At 40.3% G+C, this 20198-nt stretch overlaps 1 protein-coding gene across 6 annotated transcripts in view; it reads right to left on the bottom strand.

Moving 5' to 3' along the window:
* The window catches only part of MEIS1 (Meis homeobox 1), a 374507-nt gene that overhangs the window by 173603 nt on the left and 180706 nt on the right, over nt 1-20198 (bottom strand). For all 6 annotated transcript variants that reach the window (XM_033938659.1, XM_033938662.1, XM_033938661.1 and 3 more), the window contains exon 8: nt 11977-12122. In XM_033938659.1, coding sequence (XP_033794550.1) covers nt 11977-12122 — 146 coding nt within the window. The remainder of the gene's footprint in view (nt 1-11976; nt 12123-20198) is intronic.

Consider the following 20198-nt stretch of genomic DNA (forward strand, 5'->3'; position numbering starts at 1 on the left):
TAAAGCTTATTTCGATACATCGGTTTTCAGAACCCTAGTCCAATCCCTCGTACTGAGTCTACTTGACTACTGTAACATCACCTATTTAGCAATTTCCCAAAAGAATATGCGGCGCCTGCAACTGATGCAAAATGCAGCAGTTAGACTGAACTTTGGACTAAAGAAATTTGACCACGTGACACCTTACTACTGGCAGCTGCATTGGCTGCCGATGGAGGCAAGCGTAAAGTTCAAATTTGCCTGTTTTTGCTTTAAAGCATTATACGGACTTGCCCCTAAATACATTACTGACCTTTTCTCCTTCTCAGCCAACAGACACAAGAGAAGATCTCATTCCAACTTCGTTGCCCCCCCCAGTGAGAGGTTGCAAACTGAAAAAACACCATGAACACCTTCTCTCACACCAAGCAGCATCTTGGGGTAAAGACCTAGAACAATTACGGTACTTTTGCCCACTACTTATGAGGAATTTAGGAAACGTCTAAAAACACACCTGTGAAAATTAAAAAAAAAATAAAAATAAAAACACACCTGTTCCTAAAGCATCTAGACAACTGATCCACTCATCTCTCTCCCCTCAATAGCGATTAACTTGTCCTATTGATCACTTTTTCCTCAACAATGAATTTCCTGTCCTATTAATTCTCTTTCTTCTATCCCTCTTGAAGTCAGTCAAATTGTATATTTACTTAATCTTTTGTAAACCGCATAGAACTTCACGGTATTGCGGTATATAAGCTGTTATTGTTATTATTATTATTATCTTTTAAAGGAGTTTCATGCTTTAAGTTACAAACTGATCTGGAAAGGCCCCTTAGGAAGGAAGTTGCTAAACTGAGGTAAGATATGGAATTTTACCATAACTTAATTTACCATTGGAGTCCCTAACCTGCAGTAACTCAGATCTTTATGTTGATGACTTCCACAGCAACTGAATAATGCAAATTGTGATCAATCTCATAAAAGATCAGTATATTATTCTGCTCCCTGAAAGCACCAGGCTGCTAACACATGGCCCAATTGAGATCATTACTTAAAGGGTTTGGAGCTATTTAAATAGTGGCCCTACTCCCCTCCTATGGCAACCTGACCTCTTGCAGTAGGACCATAAGACTAATAGTAAGGGTCACCTTCATAATTTTGAATCTGAAGACACAAGGGGTAGGATTGATTGAAGATTACTCCTATCTTGTACAACTGGATCATAAGGAAGTGCATCAGGTAGATCCAGATGGTGGGAGTAGAGTCTATGGAGTCTTGAAGGGTTAGGGGCCTTGGACAAGCATTTGGAAGGCTGTCTTGGGGGAGGTTCTGTTCTTGTCCACATCCTTGTAAACTCATGCTTAGACTACTGAAGTGTACTTCTAACAGTTCTCCAACTGAACTACCTCTTCCCCTTGCAATCTGTGCAAAACTCTGCTGTATGACTTATCTCCTGCCAACCTTGTTATGCTCATGTTAGCCCTCTCCTCAAATCACTTCACTAGCTTTCTATCCGCCTTTGCATACAGTTCAAACTCCTATTACCAACCTAAAAATGCGTTCATACTGCAGCCCCTCAGTATCTCTCCTCTCTTGTCTCTCCTTATACGCTTCCCTGAGAACTCCGTTCCTCAGATAAGTTGCTTTTATCTGTATCTTTCTCCTCCACTGGCAATTCCAGACTTTGTTCCTTTCATCTCGCTGCCCCGTATACCTGGAATAAACTATTTGGGTCTGTATGTTGCATCCTTTTCATTTACCTTGTTCAAAAGTAGGCTGAAAACCCATCTTTTTGAGATAGCTTTCAACTTATAACCCTACTCTTCACTGTCCTCTCCTCACCACCCTAGCCAGTAGTTTAACCATCCCTATTAACTGTAACCCCTACCCTGGCATCCTGTTCATCTGTCTTTGATTGATTAGATTGTGAGATCATTTGAGCAGGGATTATCTTTTTCGTGACTGTGCGGCACTGTGTATGCCTAGTAGCACTCAAGAAATAATTAAGAGTAGTAGTAGTAGGCGGACACTATTTATACAGCTATGGCCCCTTTAAGATGGTACCTGGGAGCATCAGGATGTGTGTTAGCAGCTAAATGCTCACAGGCTATCTTTTGGTTGGGATTATTTTTTCATAAATAATACAGCTTGCTGTGTTGGACACAAGCTACATTATTCAACTTGTGAAATAAGAAGACATTTTGCATACATATACAATTTTTGCATCTCATTTTTATGCAGCCTGGAGTAACTTATTCTAACAAGCATTATGGTAAAATAATGTATTTTTTTGCCATTTAACACATGTTAAGAGGTGCATATCGTGCGATAATTACCCTTCTTAAGGAAAGAAGAGTTTATCAAAAAAAATGTTGAAGTCTAAAATCAAAAACTTCTCATTCATTCTGTGCTTATGACAATATCACTTTGATAAACTAATTATATTTGAGTCACAAAATGTGACTGGAATATTGGCATAACATATTTTTTTCTATTTTTTAAAAATAATTTTTATTGACTTTTTAATTATGTACAAGAACAACGATATAAAAAGTCATTCAATGAAAAGTATGCAATAATAATACTAGAAATGTGGAGGAGCATTTTCATAAGACGTCTGAGTTTGGACATTATGGGAAAGATGTCCAGAAATCCAATAGAGAAAATGTTCATTTTCAAAACTGCAAGACGACTTTTTTGTTTGAAAATAAATTATCTAGATGCTTGGGCCCTTAATATGTCTATCATTTTTGGCCATTATGGAATATAATAATAATAATAATAATTTTATTTTTTGTATACCGCCATATCCAGGGAGTTCTAGGCAGTTCACAACAGTTAGATGAAATACAGACAATGCGGTTGAAATTGAGGAAAATAACAAAGCAATCATGAATTCAAACTAGTTATACGTTTACAATTTAAGTGAGGGAAAAGATTATATACAGTACATACAGTAAATATATACAATGCATTTAAGAGAAGATGCATACAAGCTTTAAGGAGGTGGGGAGTAACAATCTTAAAAGAAAGGGAAGGGAAGGGGGGGAGGAAGTTAAGGGAGGGGTGCGTTAATGATGTCCACAAGAAAAATGCACAAAAGCAAGTTTTTTTGACATCCAAGCAGCCAGCATTCTTAGCAAACTATCATAGACAGCTGATCATTTCTGAGTACAGAAGAGGCACTCTAAGGATTATAGCAGTTAATGTCATATTAAAAGTCCTAGGTACAGATGTCACCATAACTTCCTTATATTGTATGGTGAGCCCTCCAAAATCCACCCAAAACTTATTGTACCCACCTGTACACCACAACAATAGCCCTTATGACTGCAGGTATCGTCTTTATGCAGGTACAGTAGGTTTTGGAGGGCTCACTATACAATATAAGCAAGTTATAGTGACATCTGTACCTGGGACTTTTAATATGACATTCACCGCAGTATTCTTTAAAGTTTGCCTCTGCTCTGCTGTGTCAATGTATGTGAGCCATGTGAATCTATCATACAGGCTGGGCACATCCTTGGGTTGTAGGAGGGGGATCGGTGACCACTGGGGGAGTCAGGGATGAAGGGTGCAAGGGCTGTTGGATCCACGATAGTGAGGGAGAGAAGAGGGCTGCTGGACTCACGAGAGGGGCTGCTTCTGTACCCGTGAAGGAGGGAGGAGTTTCCTTAGGCTGCTGAAGGGAAGGGTGACAGTTACTGGATCTGGTCTGGGGCTGGGGGGAAAGTTACTGGCTCTGGTCTGGAGCAGAATGGTGACAGTTACTAGATCTGGTCTGGGGATTGGGGGGGGAGAAGGAAAACAGGTGCTGTGCCCATGTGGTGGGTTGAGTGGAGCTAGAAGGAATGGAGAGGTGCCAGACCCACACCTGGGTGCTGAAGGGAGGGGATAGAGGTGTTGAACCCAAGGGAAGGGGGCTAGAGGGAAGGGAGAAAGGTGCAGAAGAAAAGGTAAAGAGAAAAACTGAACCAAAGGGATAAAGGAAGAGTGAGTGAAATATTGAACCTAGAGGAGGAAGGGAGGAAAGAGAAAGTGTGAGATATGCATTGGTGTAAGGGAGTAATAGAGGGGAGAAGCTAGACACAGGGAGATATACAAAAAGAGGGAAGATAGGCATGAATGGGAGCATAGGAACAGGGACAAAAAGAGGAATGTTGCATGGGGATGGTATATGAACACAGAGGGGTAATGCTAGACATGGGAGGGTATATGGAGAAAGAGAGAAGATGGCTAAACATGGGGGAGAATAAGAACACAGAAAGAAGATGCTGGACAGGAGGGATATAGAGGAGTGATACTGTACACAGGGGGAGGGCATCATAGAATGGAGAGATTATGAAGGTAGGGAGATGGGCACAAGGGAAATACTAGAAAGGGACATATAGGAGACATAGAGAAGGGAAGACGCTGAACATGGGAACAATATATACACAGAGATAGAAGATGGATGGTGAGCATGGAGAAAGAAGAAATGTCAAATGGTCAGGAGACCCTGGTGAGTTAAGAGAAGACAAAAGAAAAAAGAGACCAGCGCCTGAGACCAACAACAATAAAATGGCGAGACAATAAAAGGTAGAAAAAAATAATTTTATTTTCTATTTTGTGATTAGAATATATCAGATTTGAAATATGTTTCCTGCTAGAGCTGGTGTTAGATATAACTGGGGACTGCAAAGCTCAGGCTATGCTTCTTTAGCTTCCAGCTGGCTTAGAGCTCTCTCTGAACAGGGGGTAGTTGCCCTAGTTGCACTCCCCTAACACTATTCCTGCCATGTGTAACTGAAGTATTCTGTTAGTTTGATTTTTCTATGTAGCATTCTGTAGTAATTTGACTTAAGTTTTCTCGATAGTGGAGGGAATATTTGTGATGGGGAAGAGAGGGGAGACAGGGTTTTGTTGATCCTTGCTCTGTACTATTTGTGATTTATAAAACGATAGAATATTGTTTCTTTTTATACTTAATAAAATAAGTTCAGTATAAAATCATAACTATTTGAGGCTTATGTGAATGGGATCAGATGGTTTGCGGGGATGGGGACCAAGCTCATGGAGACAGGGTGGGGACGAGGACCGAGCTTGCGGGAATGGGGACAAATTCCCCCCCCCTGTCATTCTCTACCCCATAATCAACTTTCTAAAGAGAAACATAATGCCATCAAGAACTGATGGTAGTTAAAAAGGTGTAATTGTTAAGAACATATAAAACTTAGGAAATAAACATACATGAACAATAAAAATAGTAAATACAATATTAATTGGTTGCAAAGTTCAGATTGGGTGCGATAGGTATTCATCAAGTTGTCTCCATTTACAATAACATTTATATTACTTTCTGGGGTCCTCAACTGCCTAAAGATAATAGACTAATCTAAACATGAGCATATTAAAATATGTTTTGTACAGGATATAGCATACAGAAGGCTCCACTAGATAAGGCAAACACCAGGAATTTTAATTCACACAGACTACACAAACCACTATATTCTCATCTACCCTTCTACTTTATACAGAAAAGGATTTCACAGCAGTTAATTTCTTCCCAGTCTCTCTAAAACTGTGACTCGCCCATAATTGGCACATTGAGAGCTTTGACTTCTATATAAGAAGTTGCCCTGAAAGGATCTCCCTCTTCAATAAGAAAAAAAAGTTTTAAATAAATACACATTCCTGATGTAGCCTGCCAATAAAAAGTAAACACTGAAGTTGGAGTGATATTGCTAACTAAATCTGCAACTACAGCAACCAAAGCAAACAGTGCAAAAATATCCTCAATCTATTGGTGTGGTCACAGCTTTAAAACTGAGTTATAACCAGTGTTTCTCTGTTTATTAACAAAAATGCAAAATGTTTTTATTCCATAAATTCCTACAGATACACTAGGTCAAAGGACTGAATAACCATTTTTGAGGTGTCACATTTTGAAGAGTAACACAGTTAAGCTGTTCGGTGTTCAGAATCTCCCATATATAGTGCTCCAAATAGCTCCATGTCATAAAGAACAGCCAAATCCACGCCTAGTTTTAGTCCACTGCCGACAGACTGGTAGGCCTGACTTCTTTAAGAAAAGCACTATTGATGGAACACTTGCTCACAATAACCCAAGTAACACGTGCCAAACCCACGAATATGGAGGGAGACCTGTATAATTAAGCTCTGGAATTCATAGCTAGAGAATGTGGTAAAAGCACTTGGCATGCAAGAGTTTAAAAAGTTTTGGGCAAGTTCCTGGAAGATAAGTCCATAGACCATTATTAAGGTGAACTTGAGGAAAATCAATTGCTTATTCCTGGGACAAGAAGCATGGAATCAATTTAACTTTTGTGGGATCCTGCCAGATTCTGCTGACCTGAATTGGTCACTGCTGGAAACAGGATAGTTGACGTGATGGATTTTTGGTCTGTCTCAGTATGGATATGGTTATCATGACTATACTCATACTACTATGACAATTAGAGTGCCTATGTAAAATTCTTTACAAGGGCTATGGGAAAAATTCAGTGTGGCTTCAATGGAAAACAGCAACAACTATTTATAGAACATGGCAGTACTTAGTTTAAGAGAAAAGTATATCCTATCATAAATAAACATACCTCCAAATTCTGTATATGGTCCTAAGGTTGTGCGTGCACATTACTACACACAGCCAATGTGTGTGTACAACTTAATTGATTAATTGGCTTAATCAGTATCAATAATTGTTAATTAACACCTTATAATTGATGTTATAAAAGGTATCCTACTCACTACTTAACCTGAAATGCAGGCAGTATATAAAAATAAAAATAAATAAAAATTAGCACCGGGTAAAAAGCTTGTATGGTCAAGCAAACAATAGGAAAGTTTCACCAGAACCAGTGGGAAAAAAAAGAAAAAAGGCAAAAATGAACCCAGATCTAGTAAAAGCCTTATAAAACATTCTGGGATTGTTGAAGGCTTAAACTACAGCTGTTTGGTCCCTGAGACTTCTCACAGAATAATCTGTGGGACAAGTGACCCATATGATGTTATAAGACTGCCTCATTCTCTATGTCAGTGTTTCTCAACTTCTTCAAGCCAAGAACCCCCTAGGCCTAACAAATACTAACCGAGTACCCCCAACCAATTTCTTCCATCCATTTTTCATGTACACACAATATAATCTTATTAATAAATAAAATGGCTTGCAGATTAATCTGCGGGCTTATAACGCTGGATGAGCCAGCGAAGATTGGATTGGGGGGTAAGGGTTAATTAATATTAGCAGGAAAGTCAAAGAATGATAGTGGGTTGTTAGGCAAGTTAGGTAAGGGGAGGGGTGTTGAAGTAAGAGGTTAGAGATAGGTAGGAGGGAGAGTGAGGATTGGCTGGGGAAGGGGCTCTGGGATTGGAGGAATTTTGTGAAGAGAATTTGGCGGGCAGTGGAGCATTAAGGGTATGAAGGGAGTGTGGGAAGGTTAGGGTTGGTGGGGAAAATTGTCCCACCCTTCCCGTCCCTCTTTTTGGGGTCCTCTCTTTGGCAGGTTTTGTTTTTTGGGTGTGGGGTTGGGTTTGTCGCAGTTTTATTGGCGGAAAAATGCTATGTTGGGGAAACAATTTTGGATCAGTGTGGCTATGCAACAGATTTGATGACTAATTTTTGTAACTGCTCATGTGCGATACCGCCATGGGTGGCGGCTGGACTCTGCGGCACCGCGAGCCTTGCTGTAAAGGAATTGGGGAATGGGGGAGAATTTTGGAAGAGGAGCTAGTTCGACACCGAGTAGCTCCAGAATTTTGAGAATAAGCTACACTGTTTTTTGAAAATGTTGATAAGTTGATTTTATTAAGGTTTGTTCTTAATGAAAATAAAGCTATGGCCCATTTTTTGTCGTTATATATGAGTTGGTGTATTTATTGTGAGCAATCTGAGCGTGGTGCAAATTCCAGTGTTATGGTAACCACAAAATTAAAAAAAACACAAAGCATACTGTGCGCACAGAAAATGTTAATTATCATTTATATTCAGGGTTTTTTTCAAAGAGATCAAGGCAGATGACTTTAAAATATGCAATCAGTAACAACTATAGAAAAATAGAGCAAAATATAGACAGTAGATATAAATTCACAAAACTGACAAATTATTTTTCCTACCATTGTTGTCTGGTGATTTCATGAGTATCTGGTTGCATTTCCAATATTTCTTTCTTTCTGCCTCCTGCACGCTTCCTCTCCTCCGGAACCCATTCCCTTCCCCCATCAACATCTCTCTCTCTGTCACTCCATGAGTCCAACTTTTCTTCCTCTCTCCTCCACCCTATTAGCAATATGTCTCCCTCTCTCACTGTCCATCTGTCGAGAGATCCAGGCATGTTTCCCAACCCCTCTACTGCCACATCTAACATTTCTCCCTCTCTTATCCCCTGCATCATGTGCAACATTTTCACCACTGCCTACCAGCCCCATGCCCATTTATCCTTCTTTCATCCCTCCCCAGCACAATGCCACATTTCTCCCTCCATCACTAAGTCCAACATTCCTCCCCCTTGCAAACCCTTCAATCTGCCCTCTCTACCACCATATCCAACATTTCTCCCTCTCATCCTTCTATTCCCCATGCATCTCTACCTCACTCCTCTCTCTCTATGCCCAATTTTCCTTTCCCCATGTGCACCATCTCTCACTCACATACTCAAGCCCATCAGTTCTCCCTTTCTATTCCCTCCCTCCTATGTCCCAAGTTAGTGCCCCCATGTCCATGCCCCTTCCTTTTGTGTCAAATCCATGCCCCCTTCCCCCCGAAGCTGACCCATCCATGGAAGTTGCAGGTGCTGCTGGGCATCCCTGACTGCCCCCTGCTGAAACTGCCGCCGCTGGGGATCCATTCCTGTCTGTTCGCCCGCTTCACCACCCCCAAAGCTGACCCTTCCACCTCGCTGAGCCGACATACTTCATCAGCAACATCCAGCAGCAACTCCACACAGGGACAGGCCAGGGAGCGTGCAGTGACTTACATGCTGCTGGCCTACAAGCCTTCCTCCTGAAGTCAATTCTGACGTTGGAGAGAAGGTTCCGGACTAGCCAATTGCTGCTTGGCTGGTCCAGAACCTTCTCTTCGACATCAGAATTGATGCCAGGGGGAAGGCTTGTGTGCCGGCCACATGCAGTGTGTGAGTCGATGCATGTGCCCTGCCCGTCCCTGCGTGAAGATGCTGCTGATGGAGCATGTTCGCTCTGGTGAGGGTCAGCTTTGGGAGTAGGGGTTGGTGCAGCGTGCGGGCAGACAGACAGGGAGGGATCCCCGGCGGCATCCAGGCCACATATCCCCCAATAGGTGACCCATGTACCCCCAAGGGTACGTGTACCGCATGTTGAGAAACACTGCTCTGTCACCCATCTCAAAGAAAAATTATTTTATAAAGAACTAATTAGTTTCTAAAATAAATATTATGCCTTTTAAACATCTTAATCTATGGGATCTTTCAACAATTATGTGTCCAGAAAGTAACCTGGGAAAAAAGTTACCAGGAGAGGCTAGCAAATACAAATATCTGTACCTTTAAAGCTAGAGGACGGGATGCATGGGTGGTCAAATAGGTTCAAAATGGATTTTTAATGAGGCATTTCAGTTCCAGAGTGCATTAGCTGCTTCACTGTATTATGCATGGGTTTTCTCAGACATGCAAAGTAGCTCTGGTGCTATCAATGCTTTATAGAAAAAGGAAGACTGAACACACCGATCATGTTCGGTCCATGATGTTGATTCTAAGGACAGGAAAACAAAAATACATTACCTTTCTATCTCTACACTGTTTCTTTTATGTACTACAAAATACTAACCTGCCCTGGCACCATAGAAATCAATGGGGAAAATTCCTGCACTCATATAAGCAAAATAAAATGAATTAAGTCAGATTTTTTTTTTTTTGCAATAGATTAAATTAGGGGCTTTAGAAACTGCAGGTATGCAAGTCCAACATTTGTTGAAATAAAAAAATGTTATCAACCACAGAATACTTGTTCTTTATCCACTGGATTCTAAATATGGCACCCAAAATACGAGCATTATCTATGGGTGTGAGCATGGGTATACAGGATAGATCATGGCACTATATATCTATTAGCGATTATGAGAAAGATGTATAAATTGAATAGGAGGAGAGGGGGAATATGAAGATCAGAAGAAACAAGTATGAACAGCGGGAACTGCCAATACTGTATTCTAACAGGCAAGTGTCGTGATCCACTGTGACCATCTAGGTACCGTTTCTTTCAAAGAAGCTAAAAACTGCTGCATTTTCTGGAATCATTTTTTTTTCCAACTCCATTCCAGAAGAATTTTAAAGAGTAAAACAAAATAGTGTGTCATGGGTTAGTTCCTAGAAGTTAAAGAAAATTAAACATTTTATTTTTCATTCTATAGGAAATAATGAGATCCATATGGACAAATAGGAGATTGGCTTGATTTACTCATGCTCTGAGCTGCATGGTCTGTCCTCAATATATGGTGATTCGGAGTAGGATGGGCTGGAGAGGGCATCAATGGGAACTCCACTAATTTGGAACATGAGGTTGCTACTGGCCAGACTTTACGGTAGATATTATGTAAACAACAGGATGGTTGGATAGGCTGGAGTGAGCTTGGACGGCAACTTCAGCATTTGGAACCTAGGACAATACCAGACTTTACAGTCTATGGCCCAGAAATATCAAAGAAGAGACAAGTTAATTTAATCATGTATTTTTTAATGGGTATAACTTATGGGCAGACTGGATGAACCATTCAGGTCTTTATCTGTCGTCATTTACTATGTTTCTATGTTTGGGATAGAGGCCTCAGTGAGGCAAAAGAAAGCTATGAATCCAGGTGACTAGAATACCATTTTGTGGGCAAGAGAAGAGGTGGATTGAAGCCTGATAATGGAGTATATATGTGAGCTGTGCCTCTTGAGTGCTCCAAATAACTTTTTTTTTTTTAGTGTTTTAATGTACACTACATAGTGGGCTGAATATCCCCATTTACAACCTTAGATATATTGGGAAAGCTCAGAGTCTGTTTATCTCCAGGAAGCCAAACCCGCCCCAAATGAACTAAGAGTAAGCAAAACATTTTAAAACAGACTTCTCACTAACCAGAAGTACAGCATTTTCAAAACAGGATAATATAGCTGCAGGGATTGCTTTCAAAATTCCTTATTAAGTCAGCATTATTCAATTACAAAAATTACCATTAACAAAATTATTACATAACTATTTTATACTGTAATCTTCCACACTGATAAACAAACAGGCATACATAGCACAAAAATGTCAGTAGATATCCTACCAATGGAGTCAGAATCCCACACACCTATAAAATGTTTAATAATCTCAGTTCCTCATCTCATTGAGACCTCCTGTACTGTGGCTGAAACAACAATAGTCACTCGGACAATGAACTATTACACTCTCCAACAAGTCACTGGGGAAAGCACAGGAAGAACTGATTACATATTGTTGTTTCCCTTCACAGTTTTAAGTACAGTGACAACTTTCCCTCTGTGGCCAACAAGGACTGCGGCAACTGAATTTAAAAAAAATGTATTACCATCTACAATAAGCAGCTAAAATTAAATATTTGCTCTGAAGCAGGTCAATCCCTTAAACTTTCTCAAAATCATTTCTCTATATAAAAAATATGCCTTTCTGACTCATTTTGCCAGAATAGGAAAAGACTTCATATTTTCATCATACTACAATTGCACCCAAATAATGAAATCACGATAAGCAAGCAAGAGTACCACCAAGAACATCCAGAAGATATGGGGGATCAGCTTACATCCATCAAAAAAGTTCTAGCCCCTCCCTTACTAGTATAAACTGTTTTTGCTAAAATTGGACTTTTTCCCACCTCTTCTAGAAATAAATGTTGCCATCTCAATGCTCACTTTTAAACAGGGTAAAAAAACTCAGGACTTAGAATGTTGTTTTCGACCACCACCATGAAACTGTCAATGGTTAATTTCACAGATATACAATCTAAAATTCACTTACGGTTAGATGCTGGAACAGCCACGCCCTCATGATATTTGTGGCTACTTTGGGAAAGATGCCGCGCTTTTTATGTCGCTTTTTGTCCTTATCTGGATCGTCATCATCACCTGTGCTGGGGGAAGCTACACTGTTGTCCAAGCCGTCACCTGTAAATATATTGAATCAAATTTTGACTGGGTGCTATCTTTATATTTTTTTAATTAATGCCTATCTTTTGGTACCATTATTTAACTGTAATACATTTTAGAAGGTTAACATACTACCTTCTGTTAAATCTGGAAAAACTATAGCCACAGAGGTAAGGCAAATAATTCTTTTGGCAGTATGGAACAAACAGGAAACTTTTGCAAGGTCTCTCTGCTTGCCCAGCCCTATGATCTTTGTCATCGGAGGCAGATCAAAGAATTAAAAAAAAAAAAAAAAAAATACCTATAAGTTATGCCAAAAATTCTTACACATGCAATGGCAGATTTAACCCTCCAGTTACTCTAGGCACTGGGTCAGCCAAACAGAGCATTTGCTGGGCAAAATGGAACCTGTGTTACTTCTGATGCCCTCAAATCCTTGAACTAGCTATCAGACTCATACCTGGGGACAACCCTGAAGCCAACTGCTTCTCTCTAGTTAGTAGGGTGGAGTCTCCTCCAAAATATTGATTTGTGATGGGTCTGCAATGTCTTATGGACACAGGCTATACAGAATTACCACTTCCAGTAACAGGGTGAGATTCTCCCTATTTATTAGGAACTTTGACACTGCATACATGCACATAATACTGTATGTAAATGATGTCCAATGCCGTTTTTGACTTGCAATATACTGGCAATGTTATGAGACCACAGGATGCATGAGAAACTGCCAAAGCATAAACATTCTTCTTCAGAGACCACGATCTCTCTGTTTATCATATTCATTATACATGTCAGCTATAAGAGGTACACCACTTGGTACTAATCCCTTTATGTTCAAATAGGTAAGGGTAATAACTAAGCATCTTACGTTGACGAGACAGCAGCATAACAAAACCCACTGTCATTATGTAAGATAAACATTACCTAGCAATTCTTTTTAGGTTTTGTGGTTGACACAGCTACCCACATTTGATTAAGGGGTTTTTCTTTCAACATGAAAACCCCCCATGAAATATCTGTATATATTTCCTTTCATACATTCCGACAGGGTAGTGTACTGTGGCTTCCCAGAACAGTACTGTAATGGCACAAAGCAAGGATGGAACTTTGCAAGTGTTCTGGGCAAGAACAATGAAGAATGTCTTCTGAGGTAGGCTGAACAAAGAGCATAATTTTCCTAAAACACAGAGATTTTACTTTGGTGGAATCGAGAGGTCCAGGTCAGGTCAGATCAGGTCATGTTCTATTCCAGTAGTATTTTAGAAAAGGATCTGCTAGAGTCTTTTCTACAATACCTGCAGGAACGCATGTGTATCTGTCGACATGTGGAGTGGAAGCAGCTATTCTACAGAATTACACATGGAAAACTCAATGAAAGAACATATAAAAGTTGGCATTTCACAACAGACTTGTACACATATCAATATTTACATGTGCACGTGAGCCATTTTGAAAATCTATCTATATAATGCTGGACAGATAGGGAAAATGCTTGAAGTACCTATATGTAAACCGCTTTGAGTGTGGATGTAAAACTATAAAAAGGCGATATATAAATCCCAATCCCTTTCTCTTAATTGACTAGAGGCTACGATCTTTGTTTTCAGATTGGAAAAGAAAATAAACAGGGAATTAAAAAGGATACCTTCATGAATCTTTCCTGGAAAAGGCTAGCTGAAAATAGCATTTTGAAAAACTTACACACACCAAGGAGCAGCTGCAAATCCAAGCATGGAAATATTAGGTCATACATGAAATTCCCATTATAGATAAATGAGCTACCCAGGCCACACCCAAACTATGTCCTGAACACACACTTACAATTTCTACATATTATGGACATCCATATGTAAACTGAGCCCGTTCTAAAAACCCTATTTTCAACTGTAAATGTTGAAATTTCTATGTGGAAATTGTGAATAAGGCTTCTAAAATTATCCCCTGGTTCTCTTATTGAAACTAAAATATCTAACATATTGAGATGTTAGCATTTTTACAGAGGCAGCAGTTACCCATATGACTTGATATTTTATGGAGCTAATAAAAGACTAGACATGAATATTATATTTTTATAAGCATAGTTTTGGGCAGTCCAGGACCTTTAAGTGGTACAAGCCTTTAAAAACTTAATACAAAAGAAGGCTTTTTATACTGCAAAGCAAATCACTGTGTAAAATAATAATTCATAAAAGAAAACCAAGCAAAGGTTAACAGCTCAAAAGCATTTAAAACTTAAAGGGGGCTAATCTACTTTTTATATTCATGAAATAAGCAAGGGAAAGGGGAAAATCATATTTATTGATTAAAAATGAAAAGCTTCCAACTTGATGACACTCCCTCTTGCCATCTTAATGCTATTGTTTTATCCCTCTATTTTAGAAATACTTTTCTCAGTTTTCAAACCCCTTTAGATTAATTTAGCAGGCAATATACTCAGTCCCTGTCTGGGAGAGAATTCATTGATAATTTATGGAACTATCTACTATAATCCAACAGAGATGAGGGTTTTTTTTTCCAGCTTTGTGCATCAATAGATAATCAAGGCCTTAAAACAGTCTTAGCTTCCCATTACCTCAGGCAAAAGAATTCCTGAAAGCATGCCTTTAGGGCACCTGAATTATATACTCCATTAGGAGAGGAAAGGCTTTCTGCATTCCATGTATAACACTCACCAGAACCTTTCCTGTTTATTTCTGCTCTATGAAAGCAGAAGCATTAGGAGCAGCATTTTTTAAGTGAAGACTTATGTAGATACAATGGAGGAACCTTTCAAGCAAGAGCCAGATCACCTCCTTCAATCCCTGGCAGTGACCTATCCCAAATAAAAGGTTTCTGTTACATCATTAGCTCAAGCCAAAAACAGCCTTGGCTTAATGCACAGTTTGTTCTTCCTACTGTTTTTAGGCAAATACAGCTACTTTACTCCCATCTGGGAGGGAAATTACACTGCTGGGCTGTAATCTTAGACAAGATTTTCATTGGAAGCAAATGCTTTCAATCCAGTGTAAATACTGGTGCATGTTCAGAAAAGCCTAAAACAATAAACCTTGGTCCTGTCCAACACGAGTTGGGGAAACAGAGAAAGAGGATAATAAAGCAGACTATTCTGAAGGAAAATATTTTGTTTGCACTTCATAGGGTTTATAACAAATTGTTTAACCTTTTCCTTCCATTTGAAAATTGACCCTTAAAAGACTAAGCTACAGTGAGAGAGAAAAAAAACAACAAACCCAACAACTTATCAGTGCCTCTATGAATAATATTAACAAAAAAAGGTTCACATCTCTGGTCCTCAAGGGTCACAAAACAGTCTACCATTTAGGGTAATCAAGCTATGCATATTAGCCTAGTTCTTAGATGCAAATACATCTGATAAATATTCATGACAAAGAGCCCCCAAACCAGCTTGGTTTGTGGCCTTTTTTAGGAACTCCTGTGCTCTGGATAATTTCTTCAAAGTATCTGAATGATTTCTTCCCTCCGTTTCAATGTCTAAGCCTACAACTACTAGTCAACACCATCACAGAAGCACAAACCGTATTTGTAAAGTGTCAGCAGTGACTTCACCTCTGCAGCTGACTCCCCCCCCCCCCCCCAGCCACAAAATGAAGGCAAACTGAAAAGCTGGAAAAAAAAAATAATGCTAGTCCATAAATGAGCTTACAGCCTCATTAGTACAGCAGTAGGCTCCACTTGGTGATTTATGCTCATTTTGCTGATGCCACGAAGAAATGCCATAGGGTAACTTTGGCCAACCGCTAATGGTTTCTGACAGCTTCATAGCAACTAGTGCAAGCAAAGTTATAGCATTTGCTAGTGACAGAAACTGAAAATGTCATATTATCTACCCATGTGTCATGAAGCCTGTGTAGTAATTAACTAGTAGGCCAGTGACTGAGAGGCTAGAGGTTCTTAAAAATGGCCCTTGGCTATTTGAGGGCACAGCATGCATTCACTGCTGGCACTCTCACTGCACATGCAACATTCTAATGCAGATTCTGTTTCACACTACCTCTAGGTCTCTAGACAGGACTGGTCCACTCTGATCCTTTCAGTTGCTTTTGCTTTCTAGGCATTGCATGACATTAGCAGAGGAATTTAAAGTAATCCATTTTGATATGATTCTTTGAAATATCATTTTGACTGTCTATTCCAGATATTTTGTTACTTTAACACTGAATCCAAAAGTGGTAGCTGTAGTTTGCTCTCTGGCAAATTAGTCTAAAAGGATTTAAGATCAATGAAGCAAACTCGATGCCTGTCAGATTGTTAGGAGCACTGCAACTAAACACAATTTAAAAAGGCAGAACCTATAACAAGCATGCGGACAGTCTTGGCTCCCTATTTCAATTTCCAAAAGCATGCACTATATGTCAAACTGTCAAGCTTTTCAGCAGATCCAGCTGCCCTTTCAAATAATATTTAAGAATTGTTTTTACAAAATTTTATAGGCCATGGTCTAGTGAAAGGGGCCAACCAACAAAGAAAGGAATTTGTACTACAATTCGTCCATGGCCGGTTTCTTGTGAGGCTTAGGTCTATCCCCATGGAGTAAGGCAGGTGACCTGTGGCAGCTCTCAGGCTGTCAGGGAGCTCAGATTTCAAACACACTCAAATCAAACATCCCAGAGTTGCCCATTTAAGCACACCCAGGCATTTAGGCTGTGCTATCTTGTTCCTTTCAAGAAGGAATAAAGCAGCATTTATCTTATTCAGGCTATTCAATGGGTCAAACTGGCCATGTCAGCAGGGGTCCTTCTCACTGGGGTCAAAGCTTGCCTTCCCCCACCTCAAAAAAATCCACACAGAAGAGGCAAAAGGCAAAAACTCCTAAACATTTTGAGGTCATCGCAATAAACACTGCATTGTAGGTTTATCTGTTGCATACAATGATTTACATAAACAGATATCCTGTGTTAGGATTATAGCAGCAGATATTTCTCTAAAAAGCAAGATCTTGATATCATGATTTTATTAAAAAGCAAAAACAAACCCTCATTTTACTAAGCCCAGGGGATTTCTCATTTGTTAAAATGTTTTGCCCAGAACTTACATGTAAGACTGGTTTAACTCTGCTAAGCAGAGATAGATCAAGCTTCCCAACCTAATTTGAAATTTCCCTGCTGCCCTGAACTCCATGTCAAAATAGCAACCACATCCAGAAGTGATTCAGGGACTCAATGAAGCAAGGGAAGAGTGTGCATAGAGTGCTTCCAACAATTACAAACAGTAACCTTCAAGCACAAGATTTGTTTAGTTTCACTGCTGCTGTAAAGAGGGAGCAGAAACCCTCCTGCCTTTTTTTTCTTTGACACTTGGACCACAAGGCAGTCTGGGAATCTGAATAATGACACCAATTTGTAGATAGCTTTTTCTGTGTACTCTGTTCCACACAGAAAAATACATTACAAATTCACAGAAAACTATGGTGTCAGTTCAATAAAAGGCGCCATTCACGCGTGCAAAATCCGCATCAGACTACTCAAATGCCGGCATCGAGCTCAGCAGTATTCTAAACCAGGAAAACAGGCATGCGCACATAATGCATGTTACATAAATATATGCACCCCAAAAACAGGCATTTGGGATAGGAAGTATGCATATGTTGGGCAGTAACAGCACCCAAGCATACAGAATGTACTCTATAAATGTTGGACGTGTGGATGAAGTATAAAAGATGTGCCCCAATGTACTCCTCCTACAAAGTATGACTAAAGGGGAGGAGTGAGTTATCAACACGGGCTATCGTCGAGATGGGTTATTTTATCACTAACTCACGCTTTTTTAGCATAGATCCTATTTTATGGGAAGAGGTTAACAGTAAAATAGCTCATCTTAACAGTAGCCCATGCTGATAACTTCCTGCCTAAATGAAAGAGAAGATGTCTTGTTTCTAGTGTTTTTGGTGCTTTGTGCTTTTGGTTGGAGTCTCAATGCGTGGTAAGGTCTTCCTCTTCATCTAACTCATTTCTCTGATCTCACCTAACTTCCTACAGTCCGTTATCAACCAGTCATCTCCTTTTTGTCCCATTCTACCAAATACCTGGTGAGTGTGTACATATGTGTGTGAGTGCATGCATTTTCTTGTGGTCATCTACCATTCTCTGTTTTTATTTATCTAGCAGTGTTTATTTTAACCAACTTTGTTGCACAAGTCTGTGTGTAGGAGTCCTGTACTAGATTTGGTGGTAGGAAATGAATGTAAGTGGTAGTTACAAGCATGAGTGGAAGCAAACTGTTGATCCTGTGAGTACTGGTTCACTGGAGAGACGGGTAACAGAGGAGAAGGAGAGCCCCTGGGTAGAGACCTAGAACACAATTCATAGTCATGACAGCGGAACTATGTCTGTGCAGATATGAAATTGCTACATACAGAATGACACGGTGACAGATTTTGTCACCATCCCTGTCCCCGTGGATAACTGCTAGAAACCATCCCCGTGTCATTCTTTACGAAGAGAGGGAAGAAACAGAGTACGAATAGGCACAACCACTGTCCCTCAAGCCTTCCATTGAAGAATGTTGGTGTAGAACAGGGGTCTCAAAGTCCCTCCTTGAGGGCCGCAATCCCGTCGGGTTTTCAGGATTTCCCCAATGAATATGCATTGAAAGCAGTGCATGCACATAGATCTCATGCATATTCATTGGGGAAATCCTGAAAACCCGACTGGATTGCGGCCCTCAAGAAGGAACTTTGAGACCCCTGGTGTAGAAGGACTAAAGAAGGACACGGGATGGTTTCCTGCAGTTATCTGCGGGGACAGGGACGGTGACAAATTCTGTCACTGGGTCATTCAGTACACCTCTGCAACTAGCTGGAGGAAGACCAAGAGCCACAACCCTAGCCTTCTTTGCCACAAGAGTTTTCCAAACATCCCTCAGGGCCACAGCTGGCATAAGTCAGTCATCTGCCTCACACTGCACTGCTCAGTTTCTACAGGCCTTTCTTTGGAGAGACAAATAATATATTCAGATCCCTGAGCAAGAGGCAGAGTAACACCAAACCAAGACAGATTTCTATCAACTAGCACACTTCACCTTGGTGCTCTGAGCTAGAGAATGACAGGCAAATTTTTCCCCGTCCCCATGGGAACTCATTTTCCTGTCCCGACAAATTATTTTCCTGTCCCTGCCCCATTCCTGCAAGCTCCATCCTCATCTGCACATGCCTCAAACACTTTAAAATCATAAGTGTTAGAGACCTGTGCGGTTAAGGCACAGCTTACAGGAATGGGATAAGGACAGAGACAGCAACAAAACTTGCAGGGGTGGGACGGGAAAATTGAGTTCCTGCAGGGACGGGGAAAAATTTGTCCCCGTGTCATCATCTACTTTGAGCCACAGACTTCACTCAGAAAGCCATAAGACAACCCTCAGGGAGGGAAGCAATCTAGGAACTGAAAGACCTACCATTCGCTAAACATGCAGGTGGTCTGCAGTGCCTTAAATATCATAACTGATATATGTGCACTCTACCAGGATCTAGTCGCAATGCCTACATCCTATCCCAATCTTGACTACTTGGATGTTTTTAGATCATCAGAGCACTGGGGGATGGCTAGTAGGTTAAGCCAAGCACCCTCCAACACCCTTACAATCACTAACTACAGTTGACTCTCATAATGTGTCATTATCTGTTCTGCAAGCCTTAGGACCATGAATTCTCTGATATACCAATACACACATCAGTAGCAAACTTCACTAACGTCAACTTTGCTCCTTTCCCTGTAGGTGGCAGAGGCTGTCTCTACAGACCTGGTTGTTACCTATCATTGTCAACCTCCAGGGGATACCTGAGGAGGAGTACAAAAAGGCACAGAGAAAAATCAGAGCTGTGACAGAATGGACTTTTGGCATCTGGATGTCATGATTCTGGTGAATGGATCATTCAGGTGGGGAACTGCTCTTACCCTATGCTAAAATCTGTGACATCTTCATGGCCAGCTGTATGCTCAACAACCTAGCCCTCACTTGCAAGAAGCCAGACCCATCAGAACAGCATACAACAGCAGCAAGAAATGAACTTATCCAGACATTTACCAAATGTAACCCAATATACAATATAGTCCTTCATCCTCCTCAATGTCTCAG

This window comes from Geotrypetes seraphini, chromosome 3 (genome assembly GCF_902459505.1).
Source record: "Geotrypetes seraphini chromosome 3, aGeoSer1.1, whole genome shotgun sequence".
NCBI classification, from domain to species: domain Eukaryota; kingdom Metazoa; phylum Chordata; class Amphibia; order Gymnophiona; family Dermophiidae; genus Geotrypetes; species Geotrypetes seraphini.